The 17765-nt window shown below is 29.2% G+C and overlaps 1 protein-coding gene across 1 annotated transcript in view; it reads right to left on the reverse strand.

The window, feature by feature from the left end:
* Window positions 1-9797, reverse strand: part of LOC142325474 (uncharacterized) — an 89521-nt gene extending 79724 nt beyond the window's left edge. The window contains exon 1 of the mRNA XM_075367284.1: window positions 9515-9797. Coding sequence (XP_075223399.1) covers window positions 9515-9584 — 70 coding nt within the window. The 5' untranslated portion in view covers window positions 9585-9797. The remainder of the gene's footprint in view (window positions 1-9514) is intronic.
* Between the last annotated feature and the right edge of the window lie 7968 nt (window positions 9798-17765).

A 17765-nucleotide genomic window follows, 5' to 3' on the forward strand; every position in this document is an offset into this window, starting at 1 on the left:
ACCGAAATAAATATTACTCAACTTACAACATAATTGAAATATACGTATGAACAAATGAAATAAAGGTTTGAATTAAAACAGGTTTTAGCTTCGACCGTTCAGTAAAAACAATTGTTAATTACGTAATAGCATCTACTGTATTATGTTCAATACTGTATATTTTGCGTAACTAACAGTAATATTATCATTTTTTTTTTTTTTTTACTGCTCATTTTCACCTGAATTAAATAGGCACTTCTTAAACATAATTTGATTTTGAAGTCGGTTGTTTCATCAAGCCCAAAGATTGGTTTGACCTTCCCAAAGTACCAAGGCCGTAACAAAATAATAAATAAATAAATGCGCAACCATAAAAGTAAATCATCTGGAACCTAAGCCAAAAACTACTAGAAATTTTACGAATATATTTCACTTACTTTCAACTACCTTTCATTTAGATTATATATCGATTTAAATTTACATACTAAATCTACTTTACATAATTCAAAATATGATCATCTATTAAATTTTTAATCTAGTTTATCTTTCAGTTGAATTTTAATTTTCTTTTTCTAATTCTATAGCCTAAAAATAAAGACTCTTCAATTTTTTCAACAGTGGATTTTTGATAGTATTCTATAATATTTTTCTGCTCTTTCCAATCGTATACAACATCATTTCCAGTTCTGTATACGAAGAAAAATAATCTTTTTTAAAACGAAACCAAGTACTAATTTCATTGTAGTAAACAATATTATATCACGTATATGTACTTTTTATTTCTGAACAGAATAAAAAATTTGCATACAATATGAACATGATGTATATCCTTGGTTTACACTTGCTATGATTAAGGTTTTAATTTTTATTATTCGAAATTAGTAATTCTACCCTTTTTTTCCTGTTTAGCTTCCGGGAATCACCGCCAGGTATTACTTCAGCGGATGAATGAGGATGATATGTATGAATGTAAGTGAAGTGTAGTCTTGTACAGTCTCAGGTCGACCATTACTTAGATGTGTGGTTAATTGAAACCCAACCACCAAAGAACACCGGTATCAACGATCTAGTATTCAAATCCGTATAAAAGTAACTGCCTTTACTAGCAGTTACTTTTCAGTAAGTAATCCTACACTACTAAAGGTCATTTGTATGTGGTTCTATGTGCGTGTTCGTCCCCCTTAGCTTAGCACCGGAATGTACCGATCATAACGGAAAATTCCGATTCGTTAGTACATGTGTCGTGGTGGTCAGGTGTATACTTGTTAATATTATTATATATCGATATATTGCATATATATGCGATATATATATTAATAACATATTCTTTTATTTATGTGATTGTTTTTCTTCATAAAACAATGAACTATAACCAAAAAGTAGGCATCGGAATGAATCGATAAGTAGCGGAAAATCCCGATTCATTAGTATCAATTTCTAGAGTTAAATTTCTAATTTAACTTTCGTACAGTCAATTTCCATCACTCAAAGAAAAATATTTTTACACAAGAGGTAATCAATTTTGAATACCTAATAATCCCATTCCGAGACGCCCTACACCAGCATAACCGCCCGGTGAGGGCCTAGCTGCGGAGGGCGTGCCCATGGCACGCCTCTGCAGCTAGTAATAAACTAAAATCCTAAGTTTTACAAACCATTATTATTATTTTGACCTATTAGAGTGTATTTTCATAAAAAGAATGCTGAATATTTATTTTAATGATGTTGAATGACATTAAAAAAATTTTCAAAATAAACACCCATTTTAGAAGCAAAAACAGCGTGTTAATTTATTAATTAAAAACTTGTAGAATACATGCAATTTTATAAGAAAGTGTTAAAGTAAATCTAATTAAAGTGTTTTCAATAAAATAATTATGATGGAATATATATATATATATATATATATATATATATGTTGTAAAATAATCAGGAAATAATGAATTTAAAAACTTTAATATTCCTTCCGATAAAAAAGTAAAAATATGATATTATATACCTTCAGGTAACTAATGTATAATCTTATTTTAATTCAGAAACTTTTTTCCCGTTGAACAATAAACTTTAAATCTACCGGTTTAGTTTGATTTGAATAAAATTAATTAAATCTACTAGATATGAGAAGTTACAATCGGTAATGATTATATTTTATTAATGGGACTGACTTCAGAATTAAATTTTGCCTTTTTTCATTTTAATAAAACAAAAAAAGTTAAATAATAAATTTTTAAGTAAAAATGTTATTTCTCAATTTATAATTTGTTTTTTACTTAAAAGTCATTGAACGCAGATATTCTAAATGAAAGTATTAGATAATATAGAAGTATTTTACAAAGGTTATTACACTTCTGAATTCTTTTCACGTTGTTAAACAATTTTAAATATGATTAAATATCTTTAAAAAAAAACTGACAGTATAATTATTTTTGTAATTAAAGCGTATGATTCGTACAGAAAATGTTAAATCGTTTCTCACATTAATTAATGGTTTCATATTATGGGTGCACTAAGCACACATCCGCAATGTACGGGTCTACCATAACATATAAGAAGAATTAATTAAGGTTTATTTATTTTACACTCTGCGTAATCTAATTAATTCATAATCTGTGATTGAATTAATTAGGTATTTGTATTAGAGTAAAGAACTTCTTTTGTATTTTCTTAAATTATTATATTTTGATCTGTAATTCGTAACAGATATGTATTTATTTATAATATGAATTATCTATAACTATTAAAATTAAATATAATCTATAAAAAAAAGTTGCAACTAGATTTATATTATTTTCTTCAATCATAAACATTGAAAAATATACATAACCCCAGCTGTGAGTATGTGTTAGGGAATTTCCATTCCATCATGGTGGATCACTGATCAATTTTATTATTAAAAATTTTAATAAAGATATCCCAAATTAATGGCTTATTAGGAAAGGACTTTTTTTATGTCCTGATTGATCATTAAACTTAACATCAACTGTTTTTGTATTTAGATTATCAAATAAGCTGTTTATCATAGAACATATATATTGAAATATTACTTTAATTACATATATTGTAATTGAGAACAGTCTCCCTTGTGTCATATTTGCGAACATTACATTTCACCAAATCGAAATAGATGAAATCCGAGTGGAAATCATATAAAAATACTCTTCAACGATTGCCATTGCTTTCATAGGAGCGTTGTGGTGACAGAAAATTAAAATAATACTTCGGGTATAATTCTTTTAAAATTTACTCAAAATATATAATTTTCCCCCATAAAACGTGTAATTTTTATTTTCAAGTAACCTAGTATTTAAAATATTTATAGATCATTTTGTCTAAAGAAAAAAGACTAATTTATACTCTTACTTTCTGGAATAAGTATAAAATATACAATCCTTTGATCACATCTACTGATCGGCATCTGACGTTTCTTTTCATTTTCCAAGGAAAAAAATAGTTAATAGACGGCCGACGGATGCCGATTTTAGTATCTAAAAGGATCTTTATCAAATAATTTTGAAGTAAGATATATCCTACAAATGTTGTTTAATTTGAAAATTTTCTTTCAGTGGATAAAATTAGAAATTTTAAATTGAAAAAAAAAAATTAAATTTTTATTTAAAATGTATTTTTAATTAATTATATTTTAAATAAAAGCTTCGATAAAACTAATGAAAAGAAGATAAATGACATTCATTATTTAATGTACCATTTAACATGTCCTTATTATTTGACTATTTATACTTAATTAAACTACAGGCAATATAACAAACGGATGCGATAAGTTATCTTAAAATAAGTTTGTGTTCATAAATGAAGTAGTAGATTTATGTAGCGTTAATGATTTATACAGAGTATTCTAGAAGGTGTTGACCAAATTTAAGGAACTCAGTTTCGACATCAAAATAAATAAAAACGTTCATCAATACAAATGCCCTATCTAGCTTTATTTCGCTCGTCAGTTATTTTGTTTTTTTTTTTTTCAGTAAAAATGTATATCTTAAGAACGGATTGAGATATTTTAATGAAATTTTGTATACGAGTATATGTACCCGATAAACCTTTTTTGTACAAAATAAATAAGTTTGAAAATTTTACCTTTAAAAATTTCAAAATGGCAGCCATTAAAATTTTTTAATCATTAATAATTCCATAAATATCAGTTTAATCGAATTTTTTTTAAATTAAATTAATGTTAAGCTTTTTATTGTGGACAAAATGACACCTTATTTGTTCAAACAATAAATAACCAGCTGATATATGGCTGAAGTTGTTAATACAATCGCAAAAAATTATAGTATGACAATTTTGTGCATGTTTTCATTTCCTTCTATTAACTGAATGAAAAATAATTTTGGCGTTTATAGACCTAGAAAAGGCATTCGATAACGTAGACTGGAATAAAATCTTCAGCATTTTAAAAAATTAGGGTTCAAATACAGAGATAGAAGAATTGCTAACATGTACAGGAACCAAACAACAACAGTAACAATTGAAGAACATAAGAAAGAAGCCGTAATAAGAAAGTGAGTCCGACAAAGATGTTCCCTATCTCCGTTACTTTTTAATCTTTAAATGGAACTAGCAGTTAATGATGTTAAAGAACAATTTAACTTCGGAGTAACAGTACAAGGTGAAAAGATAAAGATGCTACGATTTGCTGATGATATAGTAATTCTAGCCGAGAGTAAAAAGGATTTAGAAGAAACAATGAACGGCATAGATGAAGTCCTACGCAAGAACTATCGCATGAAAATAAACAAGAACAAAACAAAAGTAATGAAATGTAGTAGAAATAACAAAGATGGACCACTGAATGTGAAAATAGGAGGAGAAAAGATTATGGAGGTAGAAGAATTTCGTTATTTGGGAAGTAGAATTACTAAAGATGGACGAAGCAGGAGCGATATAAAATGCCGAATAGCACAAGCTAAACGAGCCTTCAGTAAGAAATATAATTTGTTTACTTCAAAAATTAATTTAAATGTCAGGAAAAGATTTTTGAAAGTGTATGTTTGGAGTGTCACTTTATATGGAAGTGAAACTTGGACAATCGGAGTATCTGAGAAGAAAAGATTAGAAGCTTTTGAAATGTGGTGCTATAGGAGAATGTTAAAAATCAGATGGGTGGATAAAGTGACAAATGAAGAGGTATTGCGGCAAATAGATGAAGAAAGAAGCATTTGGAAAAATATAGTTAAAAGAAGAGACAGACTTATAGGCCACATACTAAGGCATCCTGGAATAGTCGCTTTAATATTGGAAGGACAGGTAGAAGGGAAAAATTGTGTAGGCAGGCAACGTTTGGAATATGTAAAACAAATTGTTAGGGATGTAGGCTGTAGATGGTAAACTGAAATGAAACGACTAGCACTAGATAGGGAATCTTGTAGAGCTGCATCAAACCAGTCAAATGACTGAAGACAACAAAAAAAAATTATAATTTCTATAATTTTTAATATTAGAATATTATTGGCATTCTAAACAGTTTATTTTGTTGGCAACAAAAAGCTTAACATTAATTTAAAATAATTTCATAAAACTAATATTTTTTTCAGAGCCACTCGTATTAATAATTAGAAAATTTCAGTGGTCGCCATTTTAGAATTTTTAAAGGTAAAATTTTCAAACTTATCTATTTTATAAAAAAATTTGTTGGGCACATGCTCACCAAATTTCATTAAAATCACTCGTTTTGAAGATATTCATTCTTAATATGTTGGGGTTTGCAAGAAAGTAATTTCATTCTACACTGATAGATAGATTTATGTTTGTTTTAAGGACTTCAGTGTAATTTTTTTTTTCTTTTGACATTTGATAGCTGCCACTTTTAGCATAATTTAGAAGCAAATTTCGCACAATTTTGTTTGCACCTGTTAGTTTATGATCAATTTTAATATGAAGTACAAAAACGAATATTTTCGAAATATTTTACTTTTTTATTTTCGTAAAGGCAAAAAAGCTGCTGAGGCTCACCAACAGATATGCAAAGTTGATTGCGTAACAGAACGCACTTGTCAGAATCGGTTTAAAAAATTCCGTTCTGGAGGTTGTTCACTCAAATATGACCAACGTACTTACAGCAGAACCACCAGTACCGTCTTGCTGAAGTTGATGAAACCCAAATCAAAGTCATAACTGAATCGGAACATTATAAAACTGCCATAGAGACTGCAGATAGGTAAATGTATCACAGACAACAAATGAAAATTAAGAAGCTCAACATTTGGGTTTTGAAAGGATTGCAGGAGATTCACTTGACACAACGAATCGATATTTGCGATATAATCTTAAACGCAGTGAAGTTGACCCTTTTTTGAAACGAGTTTGAACCAGTGATGAGAAATTGATCGTCTACAATAACATCAATCGAAAACGCTCATGGTCGAAGCGTGATGAACTGGCACAAGCTACATCGAAAACCGAATTACAGTAAAAAAAAATCATGCTGTTAATTCGATGGCATTGAAAAGGTATATATTTTGAGTTGCTTCCAAAGAAAAAAACGATCAATTAAGATGTTTTCTGTCAACAACTAATGAAATTGGTGAAAGCAATCAACGAAAAACTGCCAGAATTACAAATCGCAAAGGAATCGAGTTCCATCAAGACAATGCATGGCTTCATATATCTTTAATAACACGTGGAAAATTACTGGAGCTTGGTTTGGAAGTGATGTCTCATCCCTTATATACCCCTGATCTTGCACCATTAAATTATCATTTATTATAAAATTTGCAAAACTGTTTGAATAGTAAATTCACTAATGATGACCTGAAATCGCGCACGGTTCAATTTTTCGCTGATAAGAAGTTCTACGAGCGCGGAATCATGATGTTGCCAGAAAGATGGCAAAAGGTTATCGGACAAAATGGAAAATGTATAATTGATTAAAATTCATTTTTTGTAAAAAAAAAATTGACTTTTATTTCAAAATATTAAACCGTAATTACTTTCTTGCCAACCCAAAATAAATTTTTATTTAAAAAAACAAAACAAAATATCGAACACAAAAATGTGAAGCGAGATTGGGCATTTGTCCAGACGAAAGTTTTTGTTTATTTTGATGTCCTGAATCTGTCTCTTAAAATTTGGATAACACCTCCCGGGGTACCCTTATACAAAGTTTTATTCTTTTGAAGTCGCAGTCTTATTATAATATGGAATTTGGTTATAAGTTATTTTTATTTCATATATTATATATTATTATTATTTCATCATGTGCAAGTTCATCCGTCTCATGTTTTTCATTAAGATACGAGTGTTGCGTATCTGGTCTTAAAATCTAAAAAAGTGTGATATAAGAATTACCAAAACTATATCGCAACTCTATATTAAAAATTTACATCGTAGTGGATCGCCACTAAATTATGTCAGTAAAACTATCCACTTAGTTACAAGACATTTAATATGAAAATTGAATGAAGAAAATCATCTGATTTTTTTAATTGGAATTCTCTATCATGGAAGAAGCTATAAGGGCTTCAAAAATATGGAATGATCATAATTCTATTACGAGTCAATTTTTCTTCTGATGATTAATTCCATCATATCAGCTCGAAGCTCGTGATTGGGATAATGAAGACGATATAAAAGATGTCTTACTTAAACGGGATTCGGATGAGTGGTTGAAATACTACGACACCACGCCAAATATTTTATTTGTTGGAGGCTAACATATTGATTTAAAAAAATATTGCATCAAAATACATACGTAAATTATTATATACAAATTTAACATTCAAAAAATCTATTAAAATGAATATTTTAAATCAACCATACTATCCCTGACTACTATGGCAAGAGTGATAGTGTTTTTTTATTTCATTCGGACGGATTATTCTGGTTTCGAATCATGGTTAGGCATGACATTTTGACATGCTACAAATTGTAATACTTCATTCTCTACTATATTAAGTTAGCGTCAGGAAGGGAATCCGGCCGTAAAATTTCCATTTTATCTCTTCTGCCTAACTCTAGAATAAAAGAGCGGTAAAAAATTGCAAAATTTAATTTGGAATAATTTAATAATAATTATATTGTAATACTGACCTCGTTAAATTAGTGTGTTTAATTCTTTTATAATTATACAAAAAATTAAAATTATTACAATTTTTAATTCTACGTTTAAATTCTTACTTTTAATTCCATAACACTGGTATGGGATCCTGTAAAATATTCAATCTTTTAGAATTCTTTTTTTATTTGATAACTGGACTTAATGAATATCATAAAATTTTGATTTTTAAGTTTAGAAAAAAATGGTGTACATCAGCGTTTCAGTTTTTTTACTTTATTTCTCGTACAATTGAGATGATTAGGTGTTTGATATCTATTTAATTTAAATCTGTGCAACAGTATTGAGTGAAAAAGGCGAAAATCAAAAATGAAACATGCTACTCAAACACAGTAGTTCCTTTTATTAGCCCACCGGGCTGTTTTATTTTTTTATTGTGTTTTTTAGTGCCTTCTGGAACATATGTATTGCTTCAGAGGATGAAATGAAATGGCAATTTTGTAAAGTGTGAAAATGTCATGCCTGATCGGGAATCGAATCTGGAACTTCCGGATCAAAGGCCGAGACACTACCACTCGCGTCACGGAGGCCACCAGGCTGATCTAGAGGTTAACTCGTCGTCGAAAATCAGCTGTTTTTTTAATAGCTGATTTTTTAAGTCGAAGATTCTGAGGTTTAAATCCTAATAAAAGTTATTTGCCTTTATAAGGATTTGAATACTAGACAGTGGATATTATTCACTATCCACTATAAAATACACCATAAAGTACATAGTGCATTTTAGTGGTTAGGGTTAAATTAACTACACCTCTCAGGAATGGTCAGTCTGAGTTTGTACAAGGCTACATCTCATTTACATATCATCCTAATCTCATTGGACCGCGGAGGGTTGCTTATTGTTCACTAGTTAAACTGATTGAAAAGTACACATTCGGAAAAAAGATACTTCTTCTGGCTTGTTTGTTTTTTAAAAGAAAAAAATTACAATTATTTCAATTAATTAGGTTATCTTATTTTTGAGGAATAATTGGACTAATATTTTTCTTATTTGCTTCTTTCAACACGTATTTATTTAGTTGTATAAATATTACTAATGTAAAAAAAGCGATCCAATCATATTTTCATGTTTTACATCGTGAAATTCATTCAATTTTCAGAAGTATAAAGAATCTTTGATTTAATTGTAAATATGAGTATAACACTATTTTTCGTCTGCGTTAAATAAATAATCAAATTTTTTCATTGTACAATTTATTTTCTTCAGTGGTATCATATATATTTTGTAAAATAAATTACGTGTAAAATAAATTATATTTTTGGAATGAAATTCATACAAATATAAAATCAAAATACTTCTGAAATCCTAATTTATTACAAAAGAAAAAAAAATCTGTCAGAAAATTAGAAGAAATAAATTATACTTAAAATGCTTCTTTAATACTTATTAAAAATATTTTTATTCTGTAATAAATTCCAAAAAAATAAATAAAACAATATACAAAATAAAATGAACGGTAAAGTTACCTGGTCGCAGTGCTATCACTGAATTAATAATGTTTACTAAGAGAACAACCGGAAAAATGATGTCTCTCATTTTTTTAATTATAGTTATAAAAATTAATTGTACTAAAGTCAAACACACGCACGTTGTAATACGTATAAAATTGCACAAACTAATAAAAATACACTAAAAAGCGCAAGATACGTCCTATACCTTAACTACACTACGAAGGACGACAAGTTTTCTGTTTAGAGTGACAGCCTTATATCTACAGCACCAGAACTGAACTGCGTTCTACAGCGGTCTTCGACTTCTGTTTATAGCGAAAAGCTTATCGTATTAATACGATCCTTTACTTGTTCTTTCTCCCACTACGTTTGACTACATCCCTTCCATTATTATAAACGGAAGAGTCGTTTAGTTACAACAAATAAAAAATGATATATCCTTGTGCAATTATGTAATTCACGGAAAATACACATGAAAATGTAAACATATTTGTGAATGAGAGGAAATACGAGTTTATTCATTTTTACTGTAATAATAATAGTAATAACTGAAATAATCATAATGTGTCAGTTATAAGATACTCGTACTAATTTCTGTGGTTTTATATAATGAAGGAAGAAACAATTTCAACACTGGTTTTTACATTTGTGTCTTTCAAGTCAAAAGGGGTCATTATAATTTCTATAATAAAAGCTTTAATAAAAAATGATAGAATCCAATCTTGAGTATGGAAAATTATATGTGCTCTTTATCTTTGTAAATTAAAATGATTAATAATAAATGGAATAAAGGGGAGGGCTAAAGTGGTATACGAATCACAGTTTAAGTTATGTCTTCAATAAAATCTGAAAAAAATAATCGTAAATAATTTTCAATAATTATTTAAAATTTTATTTTTCAAATTATTAGTATAAAGTAATCCACCACTCGATTTTTAAATTTGTAAGAAAAGTCCCGCTTTACTACACAGACCTCTCAGCTATAAAAAGTGTATTCAAGACCTACATAGGAAACACGGTCCTCTCTCTCAAGTCTACAAACAAGGGGAATCGCCAACAAGCACGTCCAACCCTAGTACGGAAACCCCACTGGGAACCTAACGTCGTATGTGTAGATAATTGGACGAATGACAAAATTCTCGTGATACTCATCCAAGAGAAAAGGAATAAGCATATGTAAAACTACAGGATGGGGATTCTGATTAACCTTCAAAATGACTAATCGAAGTTCTTTCTTATCTTATTTAGGTTTGAAGAAGTTCGCATCATATTATAATTTTGTTATAAAATGTAGCTAACATTTTAACCAAAATAATGAGCGGGTAAATAAAAAAAGAAGAAGAATATATAAACTACGTCGTAAAGTGGTACCATTCCTTTTAAATAATTTTCAAGATCCACGACTGGTCGATAATTAAAGATCTTTCAGTTTATAATATTAAATAATTAAATTAGTCTGGCTTAAAGATGGTTGTATAAGAACTCTATCACATCTTTGGTGTAACAAGCATAGGTCTGCTACCGAAAGTCCTGGATTCGATTATCGGTTTGGGTCTAAAAAAGCACATCGATTCCCATCAACTATTATAATCTTTGTTATTGATAAGAATTAAAAATAACAATTTAAAAAGTTAATAAATAAAACCGCGATAAAAAAATATCAATTTCAAGAATATTACCAAATATTGGTTTTTTTAAAACTTTTCTTTAAACGTTGACATTTTGATGTCGGCTTCAGATTAAAAACAACTTCCAATAGTTACTACTGATATGTAGACAGAAGTAGAACTCTGTTTAAAGTGAAATGTAAGAGGGATATGTGATAACTATACAAACGTATCGTCCTTTTAATATTGGTTTGGATATTGACCTTTCTATTAGTGTACTATTTTGTTCGTATATTTGTATGAATTTGTTTTTTTCATGTTAAATAAAAATTGTCCAAATTTAATGCGTCAACGTTTTAGATTTCAAGTGAGATGCAATGTCGATTGTATGTAAGCAAGTGTTGTTAAGAAGCTAAAACGATTTTTTTTTTGTTTTCTTCTTAACAAGAGTGCCGAACGAAATACCCCATACATAGAAAATATGTAATTGATGATTGTAATCGACTTGTAATAAAAAAAAGTAATAGAAGATTTTTATTTAAGAAAGGATATTTGTTCCTATCCTGAAGAAGTTGTTACCGTTATATTCAACTTAAAAAAGTCCCATCATTTAGTCTAGTCTATAAATAATAGATTATTGGTAAGCACTTACATAATAATTTACAGAAGGTGTTTAAAATGATGTCCATCCAACTTTATGGACTTATCACAAGTGTCACACGTTTAACTATATTCCTGGTTACTTGTTAGTTTTACTCTATTTCCTAGATTGGATCGGTAATGTTTGTTTTCAATATCTGCAGGATGTGTGGACTGCTTTTATAAACAATTTCTTTTAAGTACCCCCACAGAAAGAAATCTGTACGAGTCAGATCAGGGAATCTTGGGGGCCACAATCCTTTAGAAATGATTTTTCCACCGAAAAACTCCTTAGCATCTCCATAACAGAGCAAGCTCTTTGGCAATTGGCGCTGTCCTGTTGCAACCAGCAGTCATGCTCATCATGTTGCAGTAAGGCTATGAACTGTTGGGTAATTTCTTAGTAGACAGCGGTATCTATAGGTTTTTTCTAAAAAAAAAGGATCCTATTATTTGTCGCCTTGAAACCGCTCACCATACGGTTATTGTTTGTGGGTTTAGGGTAAAGACAATGAAAATTTGTGGGTTTTCAGTACCCCAGGTTCTGTAGTTCTGACTATTAACATACCCACCAAGGTAAAATCACGCTTCATCTGTGAAAAATCCTTGATTACAGTTAACATTTCATCTAATGAAGTTCTTGAACAATTAACACTAGTGAACTTTTTTGCATAATCAGCTAAAAGAGTTAGCTCATGGAAAACGTGCATTCGAATCGGATAACATTTAAGCGTTCTCCTCACTGCAGTGGGAGCTGAACCTAGTGAAATGTTCTTTTCCCGGTTTATCCTCTGCAAAGATTTATGAGGAGATCTTGTGTTTGCCGGTTTAATGTTCTGTACAATCCCGGTTGTTAAACTGACCTGTGTCGGGCAAGTATTTGATCTAACACCGAACCTGTTCCACAAATGTTTTAACTAACTTCAAATAACAATTTTCACTGGTGTTTCCTTCAAATTTCTCCCTGAACTTTCGTCGACACACAACATGAGAATTTGTCTCTAAATAAGTTTCCATCACGAATATACATTCAAAGGTTAACCGCATTTTAACAAACAATACACGATTACGCAACCACGTTCAAAAGCTAATGTTCGATACTGACTGGTAATACTCAAACGCGCAGTCAATTAACAGTCCTCCCCACTCCAGCTCCAGTTGTACTAACATCTTCCACATTATTTTACTCATCTCACACCAATATATGCATTTTAACAAAAATATGCATTTAATATAAATTACTGAACGATGGTAACTCTTTTAAGTTGTACACCCGTTACATAATAAATTCGATTTTAAATGGAAATCCTGCACTCTTCGATAAATTTTGAAAGAGAAATAGGTTTTAAGTGAAAGAATGCCCTAAATCTAAAAGAACACTTTTGATTGAACGACAGAATATTATAAATACCAGATTTAGGTATTTACAAAAAATAAAATCAGAAAGTGGTACTGATATTTTATACTTAGATAAGACATAGATAGACACAAATTCACCATCCAGAAAGTTCAGTAAAGTGAAGATATTGTAAGAATTATGAGCATTACAATTGTACATCACTAATCGAATGATCGTGACTCATATAGAAGGACGAAAAGGATTCGTAAATACGAGAGAATTAATATTTATTTATTACAGAGCTACTTATAGTATGGAGATTTTCATGAATAAATAAATATCATAAATTTTGAAGGCTGTAACGATAAATGTGAAGGTCGACGATGCTCGTTACCGTAATAAGAAAATTCACAAACCTCCAAAGAAAGATTTTATAAAACTGACAAGATCAATTATTTTTTTTAAAATTTGGTTTGTGTGTGATTCAAGTATGAGAATATCTATATTATATATATTGATGACCGTAGCTAAAGAAAATTGGCTTGGTTAGAGAAAACAGGAAAGATTACTGGAAAAAGATGGAAAAATAAAGAATATAATTCATGAATTTATTATAAGACTAGATGTTGAGGTTGATAATGACGAAAGTAATAGCGATCATTCTGTTGTAAACTATTAAGACGGTACAATTTGGACGTCAACAATTACAAAACGTTCATGACCAGTTTGGTCTTTGGGAATGAAATAATTCAAGTCAATGGTTTTAGTATCAGTATTATGCCGACGCTTGGCTGTAGCAGTCAAGCGACTGTAATGTAGCATCACAGTCTGTCCAGAGCACTTTTTCAAGACTCATTATCTAGTCACTAGATACTAGTTTAGTTTGTATAGCTTTAATTTTTTTAAATTTAATGTAGAATTGAAGAAGTATTTTTTTTAATTTTTTTATTTATTTTATTTTTTTGTAAAAAGTTAGTCCGTGTTTTACCACTTAGAGTTTTATCATATTTTTCAAGTTAACCTTATTTTATATCTTTCATTTTTCTTTTTATTTTAAATATTAATATGAAAAAAAAACACCGAGCAAATGGAAGAAAACAGTTCAAAAGAGTCACAGAAATCAAGATACTAGATTGTGGATACCGATGTTTTTTGGTGGTTGGGTTTCAATTAACCACACATCTAAGTAATGGTCGACCTGAGACTGTACAAGACTACACTTCATTTACATTCATACATATCATCCACATTCATCCTTTGAAGTAATACCTTACGATGGTACAAGAGATTAAACAGAAAAAGAATAAAGTTCAAAAGAGTCACAAAAATCAAGAAAACTACTTCTTGCAAAAGAATAAGAAAATAAATATTGAGAAACGACTAAAGAGATTACTGATCGTGAGCTATGGCTCTCTGGAACACATAAATTTGTATAAGCTTTCCGGTTTTTTTAAAACTAAACTTTATCGACTAATTTTTCATGCATTTTCAACTGAAGTTATTTTAAATGTCATGACTTCAGGTTACATATCATTACGGTATAATGATTCAATATACTAATAAACAGAAAATTCATCTGTTCATCAGTTTATTCAGAAAATTCATCTGTTTATTCATCTGTTTTATTTTCATATTAATGAAAAAATTCATCAATGCAGACAATGCTATTTTTATTTTAGAAATTTTCTACTGCGATACGCAAAAAAAAATACTGGAATCATTAAACGATTTTTTTTAGAAAATTAAAAAAAATTATTTAAATCGGTCCAAATGGTAAAGATAGATACGTGAACATAAATATTAAAAATACGTAAGGTTCGAATGTGAACCTCCCCATTTTTCGATACTGGTAAAAACTTTGTGTGATAAAAACGTGAAGAATGAGATTTAAATTAATTAATGGGCATAATTAGTACAATGTATGATTATAACGATTTTGAATAACGAAAAAGCAATGAAAAATTTGTTTTTCTTTTATTAAAAACAAAAAAAAAAACTAATATATAAATGCGAAAGTTTGTGGCGATTCTGACGTTTGCAACAGCATCACGCGATTAAAACGCACTGTTGGTACAAATGTATAGACAATCATATAGTAAAATTAATTTTATAAATTTTTTATGATTTAGATTAGGATAAATAAACGAATTAATTAATCAAGTGTAACGATCTAATTAATTAAATTAACGACATCGAATAGCGAAACAGTTAAAAAGTTAAAAATAGACAACAGGCTAATTTTTAAGGAAAATTTCAATTCGGTTGAAGGCTTGCTTATTTTAATTTCTTCTTTTATAATAAAACAAAATAAAAGAACAAAAGAAATCGAAAATGTGGGAACTCCTTTGACCTTAGGTAAATCACCTTAAATTAGGTTTGTTAAATTTTCCTACAATTAGTTGACTATAAATAATATGGAATTGTGTGACTATTTTCTTATTCTAAATAAACATTCAATCTTATATTAAAAGTCCTCGCTTCATCTGTGAACAGAAAAATTCATAAGTTATGTACGTTATTTTGTGATTTTTGTTGTTGTAAAACTTACCAAAAAGTAAGTAACAACTACCAATTTGGATTTATATAAAATAAGACTGAAAAAATTACACTTATTCTTTCAATTACGTTTTACTTTTTAATAGAATTTTGAAAGCTAATACTTCATAAAGGTATCATTATAAAATTACCTTATGTTATCATATGACGCGAAATTTTTTTTATAAAAAGAAAGTTACGTAAACTATACTTGTTTCGTTTAGGATGAGGAAAACTGAAGTAAAATACCACCTGACATACCTTGTTTTAATACAGTTACTGACCTTGGCCTTTCAAACCCCATTTTATTAAAAGCTTGTTTATATGATTTTTAAAATAATTTTATGAAAATATTTTTGAGATGTAGGGAAAGATTTATAAAACTTCTTCTACGTGTAATTTACAAGTTAAATACTTATTATCCCTTGCGGTATTGGTAAATAAATAAATATGTTTTGACGTTGTTTATTCTCGCGAGTAACGTCAAAACATATTATTAACCGAAGGTCCTTTTTCTTTTTTTTAAAACCGTTATTGATCCTCATTTAATAATAGAAATACTAACAAATTATTCTTTATCTTTTACCTGTTTCAATTAAAGAAAAATAATTTAAATATTTTACATAATTTTTTAACGTAAAGAACGATTTGTTAAGCTAATTTCTTTTTTTAAAACAATCTATTTGCAGTCACATGAAACCAACCTTATGTAGCAAAAGTTAGCAAACATTTTTATTAATATACTCATTAATTGTAAATTTCAGCTATGTCTCCCTTTCCTTTTGGATTAAAGTTTAACTTAAATATGATTAAAATGTCTGTTGTTACTTTCTCATAATCAGAAATTTTGTTTACTTTCAAGTAAACATGAGTAATGTAGGATTTGATTTGAAATATCTGGATTGATCTTGAGGGATACAGAGATTTTCTGAAACAAAAATTTAATAATCCTTAGCTCTTCTTTTAAAAGAGGAGAAGAAGGTTGCCTTGTGGATCGTCGAATAAGGGAATTAAAGAGAGACTGAGGAAATGTCGTATTGCTAGTCTGGATGAAGATATAGAAACTGAGGAGGTAAGAAAATAAAAAAATAAAAATAAAAAATGGGGACTGGAGAAAGATGAAAGAGATTAATTCGAAGCCACAAACGAGAAAGTGTTGGAGAAAAAAGACAATATTAAGAAAAAATTATTGTTTTGGAGTGAAAGAGAACAGTATCCCAGTGCGGAATGGAAAGATTTGTGGGAGTAGTAAATGGGAGGAGATTACGAGGGGAAAAAATAAATCAGGATGATTAGTTTAATTAACTGATTAATGGATTTTGTTTACTTACGATAACATCATCATTTTTCATACTATAAGTTACGGACTCAAAGTAGAGAAGGTTGGAGGGCTGGCATGAGAGGATTCTGTCAAAGGTAGAACTATAACGTTACTGATCTAATCTCTGATGGTAAAATATTTTTTTTTTAAATCAGTTATAAGATTTTCATTAAATCTGATGAACCAGTACAATATTATCTATTACACAGTGCGTTCGAAAAGTCGCTGTACAGTATGAATTAGAATTATGTGGTACATTCTGTTTTTTCGGTGTTAGATTGGTTGCTTTGTAGGTTCGTTGGGCGCTGCTCAGTAATAAACGAAGACGTCAGTTGTTGAGATGTGACTGAAGTGCTTCGTTTCATTTCGTGTTGTTTAGTTTATGAGAATCAATAGTTGCTAGAACGGTATCCACGATCTAGCATTCAAATTCGAATAAACACAACTACCTTTATTATTTGAACCTAAGAACCCTTGAATTCGAAATCAGCTGATTTACGACGACGAGTTTACCACTAGACCAACCCGGTGGATTAATTAAATTTAAGTATACGAAACTAAACCTAAATTAGAATTTTAGAGAATTTACAATCATGTAATAGATCAAAATAACAATGCAATAATCCAGGTTCAATACAACGTAAAGAAAAACAGGGAGAAAAATGAAGAGCAAAGCAAAAATTTAGATGTCTTATATTTTATTATATTTATTTACATATTCATTTCTTCTACCTTTCTTTCCCGTTTTTTTTAAACTTCATCCCGCATTTTTTTAAACTTATTATTTAATTCTTTAGAAATACAGTACGTTCGGAAAATCGGTGT

The sequence above is a fragment of the Lycorma delicatula genome, chromosome 5 (assembly GCF_047948215.1).
Source record: "Lycorma delicatula isolate Av1 chromosome 5, ASM4794821v1, whole genome shotgun sequence".
In the NCBI taxonomy this organism is placed as follows: Eukaryota; Metazoa; Arthropoda; class Insecta; order Hemiptera; family Fulgoridae; genus Lycorma; species Lycorma delicatula.